This window comes from Eurytemora carolleeae, unplaced genomic scaffold (assembly GCF_000591075.1).
Source record: "Eurytemora carolleeae unplaced genomic scaffold, Eaff_2.0 scaffold835, whole genome shotgun sequence".
Classification (NCBI taxonomy): Eukaryota; Metazoa; Arthropoda; class Copepoda; order Calanoida; family Temoridae; genus Eurytemora; species Eurytemora carolleeae.
The window spans coordinates 103216-124618 of record NW_019396886.1 but is presented as its reverse complement, the minus strand read 5'-3'; the positions used below and the strand labels follow the sequence as shown (position 1 = coordinate 124618).

The following is a 21403-nucleotide window of genomic DNA, read 5'->3' as shown; positions in this document are numbered from 1 at the left end:
TGTAAACTAAACATGCAAATTTCAGATGCTCACTAATGCCGCGAAAACTGTGCTATTTTGATAATGTTTATCGCAGACAGTACACCAAACAAAATCATGTACTGCAGTACACAGCTAAAGGTAGAATAATATAAGAGAAAACTTAATTAAGAAAAAAAACAAAGTATAAAGTAAATAATCCGATTTCTCAGTCACAGCACCAAGGCAACAGGAGACAAAACAAACAAAAAAAAATTTATGAAATTTTAACTTTATAATGCATCGAATAGGTTGTAATATTCCAATAATGAATTTTAGATTTAATTGAATTATTTATGATCTGAGTGGAATAATGCAACACCGTGGATTTGTATAGGTCCTACGCTCTTGGGTATATGATTTTTTTTAACCATTTACTCCTTATATACGCAGCAGTGAAGCAAAATTAGTAGCAATCTGTATCGAATTCAATTCGATATAAGCCTTTACCCCCTTTTGTTTTTCGCGACCACTCCCTTTAAGTGTTCCTATTCTTGGAACAGAAGATGTAACATCAATTGATTTTCCATTGAACCGAAATGATCGTCATATCCACAATGGCTCCCTTAAAACCTTTATCTTATGTAGCATGAACCAGATATTCTGATTTTTCTAACTAAAAATTGATTATTTTCGAATTTGATTTCTGCTCAAGTGACTAGGTTGAGGAAATGAGAGAAATTTAAAAACGTTTTCGAGAGAGAAAACGACAATCTTCATTAGTGTTGCTAAGATAAAGTTTACAATAGTACTGTTGTCAGTTTTACTACAAACATTCTAGAAAACTCTGATATGGGAAGACGACGTTCAGAATAAAATCATAACGTTAAAAGTCTAATGAGCTTGAGACACAGCAATTGTGCAGTGTAAACAGACACATTTCACTAAATTACTGATCTAATAAGTGTCTAGTAAAACTATCTAACTGTTTAACATCAAATACACTTAAGTATTGCTACAATGTCGTCTTCCTATTCGATTGTTTTCTGGTTATCACTGTATTATTATTTATTATATTCTAGATTGTAAAGAATTGTTGCAAAGATTACAGATACAGAACAAGATTGAAGTTCACACTGGATGCGTTAACACTATAGGAATATAATTTATTTATTAATATCGAGATGTTCATTGATTTAGAAAATTAAGTACACACCTTTCAGTCCAATTGTTATGTTATTGTAGTCGAAAGTGTTGTAACTTTTTAATTATGCCACAGGTGTTATTTTAAATTTTTAAATAAATGCTTACTGGTGTACAGCATGGAATGAGTCTGGTAGTTTGCTTCTGTCTGGCGCAGACGATCACAATTTAGTGATCACAAATCCATTTAAGAAATATCCGGATACAACTTTGATCCATACTCCACATACAGCTAACATATTCTCAGCAAAGGTATAATACCCGGATACATAATCCATACTCCATCTACAGCTAATATATTCTCAGCAAAGGTATAATATACGGATACATAATCCATACTCGGCATACAGAAAACATATTCGTTAACGATCGTCAACAAAGGGACGTCGTAAACGGCGAGCTTTATAAAAACGATCGTTATTAAAAGCGATCAGTTTTTAAAACGATCGTTCTGAAAACAAACTATTTAAAAAAACGATCGTTTTTAAAAACTATCGTTTCGTTTTCGTTTTTTTGTCATCGTTTTCATAACGAAACGATCGTTTTTAAAAAATGAAAACGTTAACACATACAGCAAATATATTCTCAGCAACAGTATAATTTCCGGATACAACTGAAATCCATATTCCACATACAGCGAATATATTCTCAGCAAATGTATCATCGATAAGAGAGGAGGATAGAGAGTATTCGCAACTTTTCGTACAGGGTCTCTTTTTAAAAGGAGAGACCGGCTAGGTAATATATTTGAACCGAGAGTGCAGAATTATAGAGGGAAAATCTGGGATTTATTTGATAAGAATAAGACGACTGTAAGGTGTATAATTTGCAAGTAAGGTTGTAAATTCGTTTGTCAAAATTCGCCATAATGTTTTATTAGCCCGGACGAAAAATTTAACTCTAACTGTACTGTAAACTAATTCGGTTTCGGTAATGTTTGAATGTTCACAATCGTTTTCCGTAGATTTCCTTGAATTTTTTATTGAAAAGACGACAATTTAAGAATTTAAAGAAAAAAATTCATTTTCCCGATAAGAAAGAAATGATTAGTTGATTTTTTTACAATTTCTATTATGATAATCTTATTAGGAAAAAAATGTAATAATGGAAACTCTTAAACGAGATGAAATAATCTTGATGTATTCTTTAACGAAGGCCGCAGGCCTGAGTTAAAGAATGCATCAAGATTATTTCATCGAGTTTAAGAATACCATTATTACATTTTTATCCTCATAAGATTATTATTATATCATATTTTTGAGGTTCCATGGGCACATACCCAAGAAATTATATTAAAAAATAATTCTGGTGAAAACCGACTATTTCAAGTTGGAAGAGTTCACATTATGAAAGGTTGCAAATAAGTTTTATGCTCTTGTTCTGACTAACACTGTTTTTATTTTTCTAATTTTAAAATGTTAAAAAAAAAACATTTTAGAAGTAAAAATTGGTTCTTAATTTGAAAGTAATGCATGTGGTGTGATTGTTTCCTTAGTTTAGTTTGTTTGTTTACCAATGATTTTGCTCGTTTTTTAAGTTGATACTACATTTAGATTCAGCATGTTAAATGTGCCCTGAGTTTTTTAGATGGAGAGAAGGTATACTAGTGGGTTGTCTTAATTTACTGAACAATATCGTGTCTTCATTTATAGAAGAAATCATTTTCTGAATATTAGATCCTAAATCTTCCAAAAAGAGGAGATAAAAGCAGGTTATCTAGTAAGAATCAGTTCGACCTAAACTTATGAAGATCTTTGTCTTTTTTTCATGAAGCAAGATTTACTGGTTTGTTTTCATTGCTATGGAGTGACACTAATATTTCAATTATAAGTTTTTATTCTTTTTTTTGGTTTTGATTGTGGTTTCACTTCATCATCTCGAACTATGCGAGATATGGTGACTCAGACTGAAAAGCTCTGACCATACTATTACAAGTATGCAGAGATTTGCAAAATCTCACAAAACTTGGTTTTAAATGAAGATGAACTAAAAAAAATTATTAAGTAGGTAGTCGGGCAGTATGCTTTAAGACTCGGCATTTTGATGAAAGTGTCGAATGTAAGGCTAAAGGCATCGTCCATATTTTTGGGAAAGGTCAGAAAATGTTAATTTACACTCTTCTGTCAGGACTAGGGTTGAGATTCAAATTGATATTTCTGAATTAAGGTATATCAATACTTCAAAAAACGAAAAAGGTAAGTGAGCATGAAAAGGTAAGTGAGCATGTTTTAATATAAAAGAAAAAGGTAAGTGAGCATGTTGTTTTTAAGTTAAAAAAGGTAAGTTTGCATGTATTAATGTAAAAGAAAAAGGTGAGTTTGCCCTCTGCATGTTGTCAGTACAAAATAATTAAGTTAATATCAATATTGATCTATACTGAAAAGATCAATATAAGGAGCGTGTAAGAATGAATATTCTTTAACTAGTGTAAGAATTTCCATTCTTTAATGCTTGGAGCGTGTAAGAATATACATTCTTTCACGCTCTGACCGTGTAATAATTTCCATTCTTACACGGTCTGGCGTTAAAGAATGAAAATTCTGCACCTACAGTGTAAGAATAAGCATTCTTAAACGCAAAGAAGCGAACAATATTAAAATTGTTTCTCCTGAACCGTGTAATAATGGGAATTCTTACACGATAGGTTTACTACTATGGAACCGAACAGATATGATATAATGAGAAATATGTTCCTTTAAGGTAAAACAAGCACCAAGGTAGAGTTTACATTATCTTTACAATTATTATCTTCAAGTCTTTTTCAGTTTCTTTCTGACAGCGGAGATGCTAAACTGGTTTCCTCTGCTGGTAATGGTCGAATTGTGTACACTGATGTTTACAAACAAGAAGAATCCAGTTCTCTTAACTGTCACACAGGTACAATTTGCAGTACACACAAATGTTTAAATACACATTAAAATGAAACAAGTTTTTTTAAAGTTTCATACTTACGTCCTCCATGTTTTATAAGAAGAGGAAATCAGTTTTAAAAACAGTCATATAGGGACTTAAGTGCAGTACAGTGTACAACTGTACAAGTGTACTGTACAGTGTACAGTACACTCCAAAAGGTTCATTGTATTGGTACAATACACAATACGCACTTTTCATGATAAACAAAGCATCTTTTTAAGATTCACATAAAACATTTTTTTGTTCATAAAACCACCATCTTTAGATGGCTAATAAATATCTGTAAAATGGAGAACACATTAAAAATTAATATTAGATTTTATATTAAAAAACATAAAAGAAGATAAATGCAAACGAAATAATTTCCAATGTTTTAGAATCAAAAAAAAATTGATTAATTTATGAAGGTGCTGTTTATGAGGTTCTCCATGTTCTTGGTGACCCACATAGTTTCCTATCTTGTGGAGAGGATGGAACAGTTCGTTGGTTTGATACCAGACTCAAGATATCTTGTTCAGAACCAGATTGCTGTCAGGTTGGTTATACCAGAGTTGTATCTAGGTTTGATACCAGACTCAAGGTATCTTGTACAGAACAAGAATGATGTCAGGTGGATAGTATCAGAACAGTTCGATGGTTTGATACCAGACTCAAGGTATCTTGTACAGAACAAGACTGATGTCAGGTTGATAGTATCAGAACAGTTCGTTGGTTTGATACCAGACTCAAGGTATCTTGTTCAGAACCAGACTGATGTCAGGTTGGTAATATCAGAACATTTCCGTACTTCCATACCAGACTCATGATATGTTCAGAAACAGATTTGTGACCCTATTCCTTCTGGCCTTTTTTTTCGCAGTGCTATTTGCTTTCTTGTGTCATATTCTATTCTTTACAACTTGGTACAAATTATTAACAAAAGTTATTCAGAACTTTTTCGAACTTTGATTGCTCCATTGAGCTTAACTTTGATTGCTCCATTGAGCTTAACTTTGATTGCTCCATTGAGCTTAACTTTGATTGCTCCATTGAGCTTAACTTTGATTGCTCCATTGAGCTTAACTTTGATTGCTCCATTGAGCTTAACTTTGATTTCTTCGCGCAAGATGAAGTTCAAGACTCAGAACATCAGAATTGAAGAGTTTTAGTTAATAAAGTCTCATCTTTTGCGGGCAAACCTGTAGGTGAAACCGAAAAACCCAAAAAAAAAATTTAATTACGTCTTAAATAGAGTTATCACTGAATAGTTTGAGTTAATAATAAATCCTTAACAGGTATTGATTATTTGATAAGTAATGGTTCTACAATAGCTGGACAATAAATGAAAGTAATATTCTTTTATTAAATTTTTTTGTATTGAATGAATAAGAACACATAAATAAGATTAATTACTTTTTTAGGATGTAATGATACAATGTGACAGAGGAGTGCCTTCAATCTCTCTAAATCCCGTTTTTTCTTATGAATTAGCAGTAGGGTGCTCAGACGGTTGTGTTAGGTAAAGAGATAACATTAAATATGATTGAGATAATGATGACGATGATAACAGGGATTGTCATTGATCGATAATGTTGAAACTTGAATATGATAATATTAATGAAAATGTTAATAATTTTGATTATGTTGATATGATTATGATAATGATGATAATGATGATAATGATAATGATGATAATGTTGATAATGTTGATAATGATGATAATGATGATAATGATGATAATGATGATAATGATGATAATGATGATTATGATGGTAATGATGATAACGATGAAAACAATGATAACGATGATTATGGTGATGATGATGATGATGATGATAATGATGATAATGATGATAACGATGATAACGATGAAAACAATGATAACGATGATTATGGTGATGATTATGGTGATGATGATAATGATGATAATGATGATGATGGTGATGATAATGATGATAACGATGATAATGATGATAATGATGATAATGATGATAATGATGATAATGATGATAATGATGATGATAATGATGATAATGATGATAATGATGATAATGATGATAATGATGGTAATGATGATAATGATGATAATGATGATAATGATGATAATGATGATAATGATGATAATGATGATAATGATGATAACGATGATAATTGTGTTTAGGTTGTATGACAGGAGAATGCTTTCTACACGATTATCAACTTGTGATAAAAATACAGGTTTGGCGGATTTAATCAATTTTAGGAAATAAAGGTGGGACAAATTTTTAAAAGTTAAACATTTTACAGGACAAAGATAACATACTTACTCACTAGACTTGACAATTATCTGACAGGACAAAGATTGGCCAGGACTAAAGTCAGACAGGAAATACACTAAACTTGACAGGATTAACAATAAACATTAGACAAGACAAACAGCAGACAGGACCACAGGGGATGATATGTTGTCTACCTGGTGCCCAGTTAACTAGACTGTACGCTTACAAAGGTTTTCCAATATATGGCACAAGGAGATTCTGGCCTACCCTTAAACTATACCCTCTTTAGACAGGACCGAAAAATAGTAAACAGGACAAATAGTAGACAGGACAAACAGTAGACCTGGAAAAATAGTAGACGGAATTTACAGTAGACAGGACAAACAGTAGACAGAACTTAAAGTAAACAGGACAAACAGTATACAGGAAAAACATAGGCTTTACATATATGTTGTCATATTGTCACACACAAGATAAATGGCAAGATAACAATTTCAAAAAAAATGACTTTTTCTCTTTTATTTAAAAGTTCCATTCACTTAATTCTATTTAATTTTATAAGTTTCAGTAGAATTTATTTTTGTCTATTTTCCTCCATTATATCCACCATTGCTGCCTCCATTAAAGCCTCCATTGCCATCATTGTAACCTCCATTCCCGTTACTTCCTCCATTAAAGCCTCCATTTCCATGGTTTCCATCATTGTAACCACCATTTCCGTTGCTGCCTCCATTGTAGCCTCCGTTCCCGTTACTTCCTCCGTTGTAGCCTCCATTTGCATTGTTTCCGTCATTGTAGCCACCATTCCCATTAATGCCTCCATTATAGCCTCCATTCCCATTGTTTCCATTATTGTAGCCTCCGTTACCATTGCTGCCTCCATTGTAGCCTCCATTCCCATTGTTTCCACCATTGAAGCCTCCATTCCCGTTGCTATTTCCATTATAGTCTCCCCTACCACCTCCATTCACATTATAATCTTCTCTTCCATCACTTCCTCCATTAAAGCCTCCATTTCCATTGCTGCCTCGGTTAAAATCTCCTCTTTGCGGCGCTGACATGGCGAGGGATAAAGCAATCAATAAAATAAACTCTGTTTTTATCATTTTAAAGTCGTAGATTAGAAATTTCCTTGTTGAATAGATAAATATGTCTGTTGCATGGATCCAGGATTTTTCTCTGTTTATAAAATGGTTTGGTCTGGGACTCCCATCCAAACCAAAATACCAAGGCGTGCTCGAGCCGGGAGAAATATATCTTGTCTAAACATTAATTTTTCAAAATTTGAATTCTTTTTCCAAATAATTTACACGATATTAACAATTATGAGACAAATAAACTAACAAGGGAGACAAACAGAAATTACGACTTAATATTTATAGATCACATTTGATATTTCCATTTAAAGGAATCTAACAATTAAGATGTCTGATTATCCTGTTGTCCATATTAAACCCTGATTCTTGACCAAGGAAAGTGTCATGTTTAGAAAAGTAAACAAGTCTTATATTTAAAGAATGACGTGCTAAATGTGCTTCGTCATTTGTTGTTGATATGAATACCACAAGAGGGTTTGGGTTTAAAGGGACTGTAAGCGTAATTTCAAGTGATCCTCAATGCAATGCCTTATTTACAACGGCACTATGGAAGGCTTTATCTGATCAAAAATGCGGAATACATAGTCGTTTTGTATTGTTTATTTCAGTTTTCAAAACTTAAAACATTGATGTCTATTTCATACTCAGCAAAAATCTTTTAAGGGTACCGTTGTGAATCGGGCATTGCCATCTTTGCTGTAGGGTACTTAAGATAAAGATTTCGTTGTTGGAACAGATGCAGAGATAATAAATATCGCAAAATTATCTTTCACAAGTATAAATCCCCCTCAACAATCTTTATAATCTGTATCATTGCTTTAATCTAATTTATCTCTTTAATCTCTGTATTTTCTGTTAAGGACTATCAGGGTTGATATCTAAGTTTAGTGTACCCAAAAAAGATGGTTTAACCAGAAAAATTACATCGGTGGATTTTAGGAATTACATCAACCATGTTTTACTCCTATTTTTAATTATTTACAACAAAAATTTAACTTCTCAGACAGATATTTACAGAGCTTGGAATTATTAAGGTAACGAATTAAACTCATTCTTAAACTTACGTTTAGCTGAATGTTTAGTTGCTAACTTTGGTATTTTTACGTTTTAGAAAATTTGTTCCAGATTTTCTTGCCTTTTTTGTGGATTTAATATTCGCATATTTTATGAACTTATGTCTTCCATATCTTCAATGAATTCAAGATTAAAGAATATATATTAAAAAATTATATTTGTCTTAAAAGAGGGAGCAAATGAATTTAATATTTAAAAATGTTATTAATTAAAAACATGGTTCAATGTAGACCAGATGGTCGCGAAGTTTCTGCTTCATTCTCATCCGATCATATTTATATCTTCGATCCAAAGGTTAGAAAAATTAATTTTTATAATTCCTGATATAAACTATTTTACTGTATTAAAAACTATAGTTGAATCAAATAATTTTTAATTGTTTAACCAATTTTTAAATCATGGTTTTAAACGATCTGTAAGCGTTTCTCCATCAAAAATGCCTGATTTACAACGGTATCCTTTAAACCTATATCTTATCCATGATTAGAAATCTTATCCATGATTAGAAATCTTATCCATGATTAGAAATCTTATCCATAATTAGAAATCTTATCCATAATTAGAAATCTTATCTATAATTAGAAATCTTATCCATAATTAGAAATCTTATCCATGATTAGAAATCTTCTTATCCATAATTTGAAATCTTATCCATGATTATAAATCTTATCTATAATTAGAAATCTTATCCAATTAGAAATCTTATCCATGATTAGAAATCTTATCCATAATTAGAAATGCGCAAGTCACTTCTGTAGAGAAACCACAATTGAAAACAAACATTTTTTTAAATTACAAACATTGATATCTAATATAAGTTTACGAAGTCCATGTGCACAAAATAACATGTATAGACAATCTAATATCTCTTCCTAGATTCATAAAGTAAAGAAAAATAAAACAGAAAGAAAACAAAATAAAATAATTAAAAAATTGCAATTTTAGAATAATGAAGGAAGCCAAGGAAGGAAACTAAAAGTTGGAAGGCCAAGCAGGTGGTTTTTTATATTGTAAATATCTTAATTTAAAGCAATTTTCAAAACAACTTAGTAACTCTCTTTTTGGAAGAGTGCCTAGATCGGTTCACAACATAACCATCAAATTTGTATTGGTCTTATTTCATACGATCTCCGATAATTGCGTTTATGTCAATATAATCATCTGCACTTCAGCAAATTATAATAATTGTATATTTGTAATCGGAAATCAGATTTCTGTGTTTTTGTGAAACAGTTTTATGTAAATGTATCATGACAGGAAAATCTGGAAAAATGGTGGTACCTTGCCACAACCATCTTTTCATTTTTTCACAACCAATAGCTTAATTCAGCATTTATAAGTATTTTTTATATACAGAAAAACTTCAGCTAAATCAAGAGCAAGAAGCCCCCAACCTATGAAGAAACTGAGATTAAGGTGTTTATTTTTGCTGCTTTTTATCATCAATATTATTTTTATCACTGTTATAGAAGTGTTCATAAAACTCATAGTCATGTTCATAATATTCATAGTCATGTTCATAATATGATAGTCATCTATTCATAATATCATAGTCATGTTCATAATATCATAGTCATGTTGTTCATAATATCATAATCATGTATTCATAATATCATAGTCATGTTCATAATATCATAGTCATGTTTTTCATAATATCATAGTCATGTATTCATAATATCATAGTCATGTTCATAATATTCATTGTCATGTTCATAATTGTCATAGTCATGTTCATAATTTTCATAGACATGTTCATAATATTCATATTCATGTTCATTGTTCATTATCATAGAATCATAATGAATATTTTTTAACCCAGTATTGAAATAATAACCAATAATAGAAACAGGAATTTATTCTAAATGTAAGATTTAATCTAGATGGGTTGTCCTTTTTAAAAGTGATTGTTTTGTCACCCCCTCCCCCCTCCCTGTATTGATCTAAGTTTAAATTATATTTATGTGGAGATTTAAAAACACAAAACCTTAGGAGCCAAAAAGGGAACCTAATATGGAACCCTCAGACCACCTTCAAGCATCGTGCTGCTGTGACTTGAAGTCGATCTAGGCTAGAGCACAATTTATGACGACCATGCTCTTTTAAATTCATTGAACAAGAAACTTACTTATTACTTAATAGCTAATATTTGTATTAGTTTTCTTTGTCTAGAGGTGACTGGTCAGATACTGGTCCAAACTCCAGACCTGAGATTGAGACCAGGAGTTCCCAGGAGGTATATATTCCTTTCCTTCTCTTCTAATATTGTAGACTTTCCTCATCTACCTTTCCCTTCCCAAACTTCCAAACTTCTCCTTCCCTTTCCTACCCTTTTTCTTTTCTTCCCTCCCATTATCTTATCTTCCTTTCTTCCTTACTTTCACGTTCTACCTTAATTTTCTGTTTCTTTTTTACTCTGCCTTCTTTCCTTCTCCTTCATTTTTACTTTTCTTCCCCACCTTACCCTAAGGTAACCTTATCTTCCTCTTCCTTCTTTGCCCTACGTTCTATTAAATTTTATCCCCTTCGTTTTTTACTTTCCTCTTCCTTTATCACCTTTTTCTTCTTTTCCCATATTTCTTCTAATTTATAAAATAAAGCTTTTCAATCACATACATAATATATATGTTAGTTATAGCTGGCCAAACAGCTGAACTGAACCCTACTCTCCTCTAACTGAACCATTATCTTTTCTCCCCGAACCCTACTCATCTCTAACTGAACCCTACTCATCTCTTATCTAAATCCTACTTTACTTCAACCTGAACCTAACTCTTTTATAATTGAACCCTGCTCTTCTCTAACCTGAACCCTACTCTTCTCTAACATGAACCCTATTCTTCTCTAACCTGAACCCTATTCTTCTCTAACCTGAACCCTGCTCTTCTCTAATCTGAACCCTACTCTTCTCTAACCTGAACCCTACTCTTCTCTAACCTGAACCCTACTCTTCTCTAACCTGAACCCTACTCTTCTCTAACCTGAACCCTACTCTTCTCTAACCTGAACCCTACTCTTCTCTAGCCTGAACCCTACTCTTCTCTAACCTGAACCCTGCTCTTCTCTAACCTGAACCCTACTCTTCTCTAACCTGAACCCTACTCTTCTCTAACCTGAACCCTGCTCTTCTCTAACCTGAACCCTATTCTTCTCTAACCTGAACCCTACTTTTATTTTACTTAACGATGCCTGTGCATAAGATCTAAACGTTTACAGATAAGAGGATGAAACTTTTGTATATCGCTTTTCTTCAGCAACTGAGCTCAGTATCCAGTAGACAAACTCTAAGCCTATAGATTAAACAAATTTTACTTCACCATCTAGTCAATGAGAGAAGCCTATTTTTGGTGAATTTTGTATGTGAAAGCTATCATTGGTTTAATCCAAAGAATTATGCAAATGTCAACACTTAGACGCTAAACTAAATATAGGTTTTAGCAGTCAACAGGAAGGTAGCCCGCTAAACCTTTTAATCAGAGAGATAAGCCTAAAAGAAGTTTTTCCATGTAAATCGTCATCAGGAAAACTGACTGCTTTGTGTTTAGAGTGCTGGTGTCGAACCTGACCGGAATAATGCTCAAGCTGCACTTATGCAGAGGATGACACACGCGCTGTCAAGAATGTTAAATGATCCAGGTAAACGTTTTTATTATTGTATACTTCTTATCAACATGCTGACAGTATAAAGCTAAAATTGATTAGTATATAAAAATGTTATTACTGTTTTCGTTGATAATGTTTTTCAATATGTTTGTTAGTGGTTTGTTAAATTAACATTGTGGATATGGCTATTATGTAATCGTTCGTTTACAATTAAATGATGAACATTCAGTTCAGCTATTGCGTTGAGACCGAGTTCTTAAGAGCTTGCATTTGCTAATGTAACTTTGCACAGTCCTGACTAAGTCTATTTTATATATATTTGTATTTAGGAACAAGACAAGCACTGCATCGTTTACCTATCTCATCTGCTTCTCCAGTCTTACCTAGCCTTCAAACTGTTGTTATACCTTTTGAAGCTGCCCATGATACCCAACCCTCCCTATCTGCTCCAGATACCCATCCTACCCAACCTGCTCAAGATACCCATCCTACCCAACCTGCTCCAAATACCCAACCTGCTCCAGGTACCCATACTACCCAACCTGCTCCAGGTACCCATACTACCCAACCTGCTCCAGATACCCATCCAACCCAACCTTCCCAACCTGCTCCAGATATACATCTTACCCAACCCTTTCAACCTGCTTCAGATACCCACCCAACCCAACCTTCCCAACCTGCTTCAAATACCTATCCTAATCACCCCTCCGTGTTCACTACCCAACTCTCCTTAGCTGCTCAATATGAAGAATTAGATGAAGATGAAGAACATACTGAAGAATCTCATAATGAATCTCCTAACCTTTTACATAATAATACTGACTGTGATGAAAATAACTCAACAGAAGGTAGAGAATAACTAACTTATATAAACAAAATTGTCCTTAATTTCTGTAAGTGTAGTATGGCATAATAGAATTGAATTATAGTGATTTTCATGTTAAAGGTGCTAGTGCGCTAGTTCAGCCACTGCAACCAGTTTCTCAGAACAAATCTCCAATACCTGCTCAGGAAAATGCGGGAAATGAAGATCAGGAATCTACAAATGAGAATCCAGGTGTCACTAGTGAAGCAGCAGACAACTGGTCGGTGCTACGAAGATCAGTTACAAACCTTAGAAATTCAGGGTTGGAACCTACCCTACAGTTTAGGTAAAACAAAATCTAATAAATGTTCAGAGCAAATTCTAAACCCAATAAGTTATTCCTGGTTTTATTATTATTATTTTTATTATTTTTATTCTGATCAATATCATTTAACCTACCGTCAAAGTATCATGTCCTGTAGGGTATTACGTCAAGCTCGAAATAGTACCCAACAGAATGTCATTAAAGGAGAACTAGATGTCCTATTTATGTTGTTTCAGGGTTCAAGATTCCGGTTCATCATCAAGCTCTATCAGAGTCGATTCAGAACCTTTGCCAGGTATAGATAACTTTATTTACTTAGGCTTGGTTTGATTTAATTTGGCTTGATTTGTTCTGATTTGGTTTGGTTCGGTTTGGTTTGGTTTGGTTTGGTTTGGTTTGGTTTGGTTTGGTTTGGTTTGGTTTGATTTGATTTGATTTGATTTGATTTGATTTGATTATTTAGGTCCCAGTAGAGTAGTGACAGGACCAGGACGGGTTGGTATAGACCCTGAGACTGGACTTCGGAGGAGAAGACATGGAGTATCCTCCGTCCCAACCTCATCTATTTTACATGGTGCGTCTGCTGTCCCAACCTTGCATAGCCACTCGGATTACAGGAGATCAGGGGAGGATCCAGGTGATTCAAACTTTCCTGAAGGGATGGCTGTTTTAATTTTAAGCGACCACCAAAATAAGTATGGGCAATGGGCATACTCTATTCACAAAGGTACCTTTTATATTTTTATAAATAATGTGGTTAAATATCGTAGTTATTCTATCTTGAAAAGTTTTACATTTTGATATTTTCCTTCATTGTTTTCATTGTCTGAAATCCGCAATTCACTTTTTAGAGTAATCACAATAGAAATTGAAATTAGTCAATTTTCTAGGTTTAAAACAGGGATATCTCATTCGTTATCATTCAAAACGTTCAAGGTTAACATTGTGAATTAGACAAATAGCCACTCTATACTCTATACAAATGAAGGATTACTTAAAATGACGTCTACTGTCCTCTGCATACAGTTAAGACCATCAAAACATTTATGATGTCTGATCGATTTTTAATGATTGTTAAAATGTATTGTTTTCAAATAATTGTTCAGGTGACATAGAGTATGAAGATGATTCTGACACAGATCTGGATTCTACTGGAGATCTTGAGTATTCAGGTATAACTTGTTTCTTATGTAAACCACAGTAACGTTCTTAGCTTGGTTTCAAAACTATAATTAGTTTACAGGCAAAGCTGGGTTCCCAAACTAGTACTAGATATAATAACACCAAAGATTCGTAAATTAACCAATAGGGGGGCGGTAGGGGTTAATTATGGCTGTTTCATGGAGCCTCAAGCAATTCCTAAAAAAGATTTTATTTTATTTGTGTAACCCTGATAAGTTTACATTTTATATGCAATATGCTAACCAATAACTTGAAAATGATGTAATGGTTTATTTTCAGATTGGAATCCCGGACGAACTATTCTACAGCCATTGGTCAATCAACAGCTTAGCGGTCACAGGTAATATTGATTGAAATTTATTAAAGTTCATTCTCATAATCAAATTAATTCAGTTCTACTCTAAGTATTAGCATTTTAGCATTTGTTTGGTAAGTTGCTGGCGGCAGGGGTTCAGACCGGGATTACGGCCCAAGTTCGACATTAGGCTTGAATTATGTAAGACTGAAAAGTGATCTGGAAGGGATCTCGTAATGGCTTACTCCATCCAGATTAAGAAGCTGTTGGCTTTTTGAATTGAATTGAATTGAATTGAATTGAATTGAATTGAATTGAATTGAATTGAATTGAATTGAATTGAATTGAATTGAATTGAATTGAATTGAATTTAATTGAATTGAATTGAATTGAATTGAATTGAATTGAATTGAATTGAATTGAATTGAATTGAATTGAATTGAATTGAATTGAATTGCATTGAATTGCATTGCATTGCATTGCATTGCATTGCATGGCATGGCATGGCATGCATCGAATCGAATCGAGGTTTAAAATGTTTAAAAGTTTAACATTTATTTTCAGCAATAAGTTGAAATTAAAACTATTTGTATAGGAATGTGAGAACTATGATAAAAGAGGCGACCTGGTGGGGGAATAATTATATACTTTCTGGATCTGATTGCGGCCATCTTTTTGGTTGGGACCGTAGCACTGCAGAGATAGTTGTCATGCTGGAAGCAGACAGGTAATAAGCTGATTGGTAGTTTCACGCATATTAACAGCTGATTTAAAAATTCCTTAGGTCTTCAATTACAATTAAATGGCGAAAACATTTTAAAAGTTTTGATTTGAGTCCTGAACAATAACATGTTTTTGGACCAAACAATTAAATTGATGATATGGGATTTTTTTTATCGGTAACATTTTAACTCTTTATCTAGACATGTTGTTAACTGTGTTCAGCCACATCCCACCTTACCTCTGGTGGCAACTTCTGGAATTGATTATGACATAAAACTCTGGTTTCCTACTGCAGAATGTTCTACTTTTGATGAGGAAAAGGCCCAGGTTGTTTCCAGGTTAGTAATGTAAACCACGCAGTATGAAAAGTAAATAAACAATGATTTGTTGGATCATTTTATTTCTTTGAATGGAAGCAAAAGTTATCATTGTTGTCATTATTACTTGTTACATGCACGATCATTGATTTATTGATTTGATTAAATTGTCTGTTACAGGAGTGTTTATCAATTTATGTTGATTGATGAATTGATTTGATTAAATTGTCTGTTACAGGAGTGTTAATCAATTTATGTTGATTGATGAATTGATTTGATTAAATTGTCTGTTACAGGAGTGTTTATTAATTTATGTTGATTGATGAATTGAATTTGTTTCTATAAGGCGGAATGAGGTAATGTTGGAGGAGATGAAAGATACGATAACTGTCCCTGCCTCCTTGATGATTAGGATGCTGGCATCATTAAACCAGATCAGACGAGGTAGAAACATAATAAACCAGATCAGACGAGGTAGAAACATATTAAACCAGATCAGACGAGGTAGAAATATATAAAACCAGATCAGACGAGGTAGAAATATATTAAACCAGATCAGACAAGGTAGAAATATATTAAACCAGATCAGACTAGGTAGAAATATATTAAATCAGATCAGACGAGGTAGAAATATATTAAACCAGATCAGACCAGGTAGAAACATATTAAACCAGATCAGACGAGGTAGAAATATATTAAACCAGATCAGACTAGGTAGAAATATATTAAAACGGATCAGACGAGGTAGAAATATATTAAACCAGATCAGACGAGGTAGAAATATATTAAACCAGATCAGACCAGGTAAAAATATATAAATATACAATGAATTGCAAAACGATCAACATCCTAGATTCTCTTGAATATTTCTAAATGTCGCAAAAGCTTGAATTTGTTAAAATTGACCAGAAAATGTCACATCTTTAAAACCATTCGTTTCAGCTAAATAAACTACCAGAGTAGAATTATTTAAACTCCAGTTTCTTAAACAATTTTCTACCATGGGTATTGGGTATTCATACTCGTTGTCAGCAAATCAAGGTTTTTATGGGTTTGTGAAACTAAAATTAGAATTTAAACTCTTCAGAAAATTTTACCCTATCCCTGGATTCTAATTTGCTTGTCATTTTTTTTAAATATTCTGTGGATTCTGTACAATGCGACTCGGACAGATACCTGAATTTTGTGGGGGCCTGGAGTATATTTTCTAATAGTTCAGTTATTAATTAATTATTTTAGGACAAGGGAGCAGTAATGATCCCGGCTAAAATGGTTTCAGTTCGTAGTGCAGAGAAGTTTGAATGTATTTCCATTAATGAAAACTGGGAAGAAGATCATGAATTTTATTGTGATTTCTGATGATTCGTTGAATGCACAAGATTTTGGATTCCTGGATCCGATTCCGCAAAAATATGCGATCCACAGATCCGGATCCAAAGGTTTAAATATAAACCAAAAGCTGCAAAAAAAAATTTTTTACTCTCAAACCCCAAGTCTGAACCGTTGAAAAAAAAGTGAGATTAAAGAAATTTCCTGATCACTGAATGGGTTATCAAGTCTTAGCATTCTAATAAGCGAAGACAGGAAGAATAATAATTTAAATATTCTGTTTTGTTAAAAAAAAAATTGTAAATCGTAAAGAAATGTTCATGACCTGGATCTGGATATATTTTTCCCCATGCGAATCTATGATCCTGATCCGGATCCAAAGCACTGCTGTATTTACACTCTAGGGGTGAAGGTTTCACAGTTTTGCTCCCCTATATCTATACAGGAATAGATTTGGTTAGTTTTTTAAGATAAAAACAGTTCCAAGTTAGAAGGTGACGGATGAATGAGGAAGATTCTAATAAAGGGCCAAAATCGATCATCCTTAATCTGCAGATATAGTTAGTCCCCAGGAAATATGTTGAAGACGACCTAAAACTAATCTAAAGCGTTTTTTCTGTTTAAAAGGTGAACAATTCCTTTATATAACAATCTGGGCTAACTGCATTATTCTTATTTTCCCCGCATTATTTATGTGGCTCACCGTTATACTATTATACAATATACAATCTACAATTCATTGTTTTTTTAAGCATGGATTATTCATTATTATTATTTTTTATCAAATTTACATTAAACCCCAAAATTTACATCCTACACCGAAAGTGTGACCGAATCTTAATTTTAAATTGTCAGGTTGTATTAGGTTTTCTTTGAACTAAGAACTCAATAAAATTGTCAATTTTTGATTTTAATTAATGTAAGTTGTGACAATATTTTAAAAGTTCTTTTTCAAAATATTCATTGTTTTGTGTTTCTTCATTTATATCACTTTAAAGTGTTGATTTTATAAAGAAATAATGAAATAAATTTCATCTTAAATTGTAAAAAGTGTTCAGAAATTTTACGTACACATGAATTTACACATAAATTATTTACCAGTTTTTGTGTTTGAAATAATAATAATAACTTGTGATGAAATCCCAATTTTATTGTAAGTTACTGAAAGTGTTTGAACTAAAAATATTTAAATACGCGCTCATACCCCGTTAACCTAAAAAGATTAAATATGTTTTGCAGTTCTGAACAAAATTTCTAGTTGTTCATTTATCAGGAATTGATAAGATTTATAAGGGTTCAGGTAGATATAAGGGTTCAGGTAGATATAAGGGTTCAGGTAGATATATGGGTTCAGGTAGTATAAGGGTTCAGGTAGATATGAGGGTTCAGGTAGATATATGGGTTCAGGTAGATATATGGGTTCAGGTAGATATAAGGGTTCAGGTAGATATAAAAGTTGCCTGAAAAAAAAACGATTGATGAAAGACTTGCATCAATCAGAGAAATGAATGAACGATCGTTTTTTAAATGTACGAAAAAAAAACTTGAAAAAACTGAACAAACGATTTTATCTATCAAACGAGTTTACTGAACAAAGTATTTGCCTACCGATTATTCAGTGAGAAAAGGAAGGAATTAGATGGAAAATGAACGATAATTACGAGAAAGAGCTAAATTTTTTTTGAACGATTTAAGAACCCTGAATGAAATAGGTCGTTCTCAAACAATGAACAAACTAAATGAAGAAAAACGAAGGTGTCCATCTTTTAAAGCGGCAATGTTTCAACGTTTTTACGCAACATCCTCTGAACGTCCGACATATTGCAATATCAGACCTACCACAGCTGTAGGTCAGTCGCACATTTGTTTTTTTTAATCCGACCTACAGACTATAGCCATGCATGGAGCGGGTTGATTTTGAAGGAAGATGCCCTCTTTTAGTAGGTTAGATGTACAATTTTAGTAGGTCGAATATACACATTTTGTAGGTCGGATGTACACTTTTTTTTAAGTCGGATGTACGCTTCATGTAGGTCGTATGTACACTTTTTCAAGGTCGGATGTACACTTTTTGTAGGTTGGATGTACACTTTTTGTAGGTCGGACGGTCATTCATTGTAGGTCAGCCTAACAGTTTTGGTAAGTCAATACACGGTAATGTTGATCCGCTCTACTGCCCATTCGACCTATATTGCAACATCTGACCTATTCAGCAGCTTTTGTCATGCCTAGCGCAGCAGGGTAGAAATAATTAGCTGTACGTAGCTGTCGGACGGCCACTCAATTTTCTAGTTTGGATGGGCACTTTTTGTAGGTGGCATGGGCATTTTTCTAGTTCAGATGGGCACTATTTGTAGGTCGGATCCGAACTTCGAAAAATTCTAAAATTACTTGGTATGAAGTTTACAAAAATATACATATTTTAAGATTTGCATCAAGCTTTTAAAAAATACAATTTTTTAAGTAAAGAAAAAACCTAAAAGAAACGTAAAATAAAAACTTTGAAAATATACATATTTTAAGGTTTGCATCAAACTTTTAACCCTTAAAAAAATATAATTTTTAAGTAAAGAAAAAACCTAAAAAAATACGTAAATATACGTAAAATAAAAACCTAAAACCTTTGAAACATTTCTTGGCATGAAAGTTCCGAAAATATACGTAATTTTAGGTTTGCATCAAACTTTTAACTCTAAAAAAAACTTTTTAAGTAAAGAAAACCCCTAAAATATACGTAAAAATACGTAAAATAAAAACTTAAAAACTTTGAGATATTACTTTGTATGAAATTTATGAAAATATACGTATTTTTAGGTTTGCATCAAACTTTTAAACTCTAAAAAAAATACAATTTTTAAGTAAAGAAAAAACCTAAAAAACACGTTAAAATACGTAAAATAAAAACTTTGAAACATTTCTTGGTAAGAAATTTATTCGTGAATATATTGACACTTCAAAAAATTACTTGGTATGAAATTTACGAAAATATACGTATTTTTAAGTTTGCCTCAAACTTTATAACTCTAAAAAAATACAATTTTTTAAGTTAATGAAAACCTAAAAAATGCGTAAAATAAAAATCTGAAAACTTCATAAGTAAAAAAGTATAAAATACAACTTTATAAGTAAAGAAACCCCCTAAAAAATACGTAAAATAAAAACTTTGAAAAAGTTCTTGGTATGAAATTTACGAAATTATACGTATTTTAGGTTTGCATCAAACTTTCAAAAAATACAATTTTTAAGTAAAAAAAAATTTAAAAAATACGTAAATATACGTAAGTTCTTTACCCAAAAGTTGAGCATACGTATTTATACGTAAAAATACATATTAATACGTATACCTATATAGAGACTTTGGTATATTTAGGTTTTCGGGTTAGTAGGGAGACTCCGTATTGTGTTCTATACACTACAGTTCCGTTTGAGAAGTTAGGTTTCTAATCTCATGAATTTATCAAAAAAAAATTAATTCAAAGCTCTGAAACCTAACTTTTTCATTTCCAATATTCTAGATATAATCGCGTATTGGAAACCAGAATTAATTATTTAGTTAAACCGTATCATAGATTTTATACTTTCAACCTTAATAGTCCCGTAGGAATCTATAGTTAGCCGCAAACAGTCTTCGAATATAAAATAAGAATAATACAATAGCCCCCCCCCCCTTCACATTGTTTTAATCTTCCAGTCAGCTTCTGATACTTTCTCACAGTTGGTTCAACTGATTATTGCTTTGGTCTTTCTAGTCTTCTTAGAGGTTTCATAGGTCTTATACTTCCTCTTTTCCTTTTAAACTACAAAAATTCAAGCTTTGGAATAAAAAGTCAAAATCGAAAAATTTTATAAGTTATAAATTCTAGGAATTTAGTTTAACCGAGTTTCCGGCAGCAAATTAAGTAGTAAACAATTTTTTGGGATTGATAATTTGTTTAGTTTTTAAATTAAAACATTTTATTGTATTATTAGGAACAAATTGATTTTAGAAATTTAGTGAATAATTGTTTGTTCACTGTTCTATATCCAACTAGCTGTAGGGCCGGCGTTGCCCACGAAAAAAAAAAAAATTAAACGTTATTTCTTTAGCCTATAACACCCACGCACCACCCGTGAGTGTCCATAAACGATTTCAACCCATCCGGTCCAACCGTTTTGCCGGCTATACGCAACATATATATATATATCAGTTGAAACGCAACAATCTTCTTATAACATTTTATTCATAAACAAATTGTTTCATGCTTTTATGCAATCATCAGTATGAAATTATATATATATACATATATATATATATATATTTATTTATTTATGTATATACGAATGTCTTGTTTTATAATATAGATTA

At 32.4% G+C, this 21403-nt stretch overlaps 1 protein-coding gene across 1 annotated transcript; it reads left to right on the top strand.

The window, feature by feature from the left end:
* LOC111709766 (DDB1- and CUL4-associated factor 6) lies at positions 1-18108 on the top strand. The gene is made up of 23 exons (XM_023483664.1): positions 1-120; positions 1041-1115; positions 1280-1413; positions 3927-4038; positions 4482-4609; positions 5475-5572; positions 6215-6270; positions 8269-8347; positions 8713-8776; positions 9428-9477; positions 9839-9898; positions 10652-10715; positions 12025-12115; positions 12412-12930; positions 13029-13233; positions 13449-13507; positions 13676-13849; positions 14319-14384; positions 14674-14734; positions 15285-15416; positions 15613-15750; positions 16076-16173; positions 16969-18108. The coding sequence occupies exons 1-23, from the start codon at positions 36-38 to the stop codon at positions 16995-16997; spliced, it is 2577 nt and encodes an 858-aa protein (XP_023339432.1). The 5' UTR covers positions 1-35; the 3' UTR covers positions 16998-18108.
* The last annotated feature ends 3295 nt before the right edge of the window (positions 18109-21403 follow it).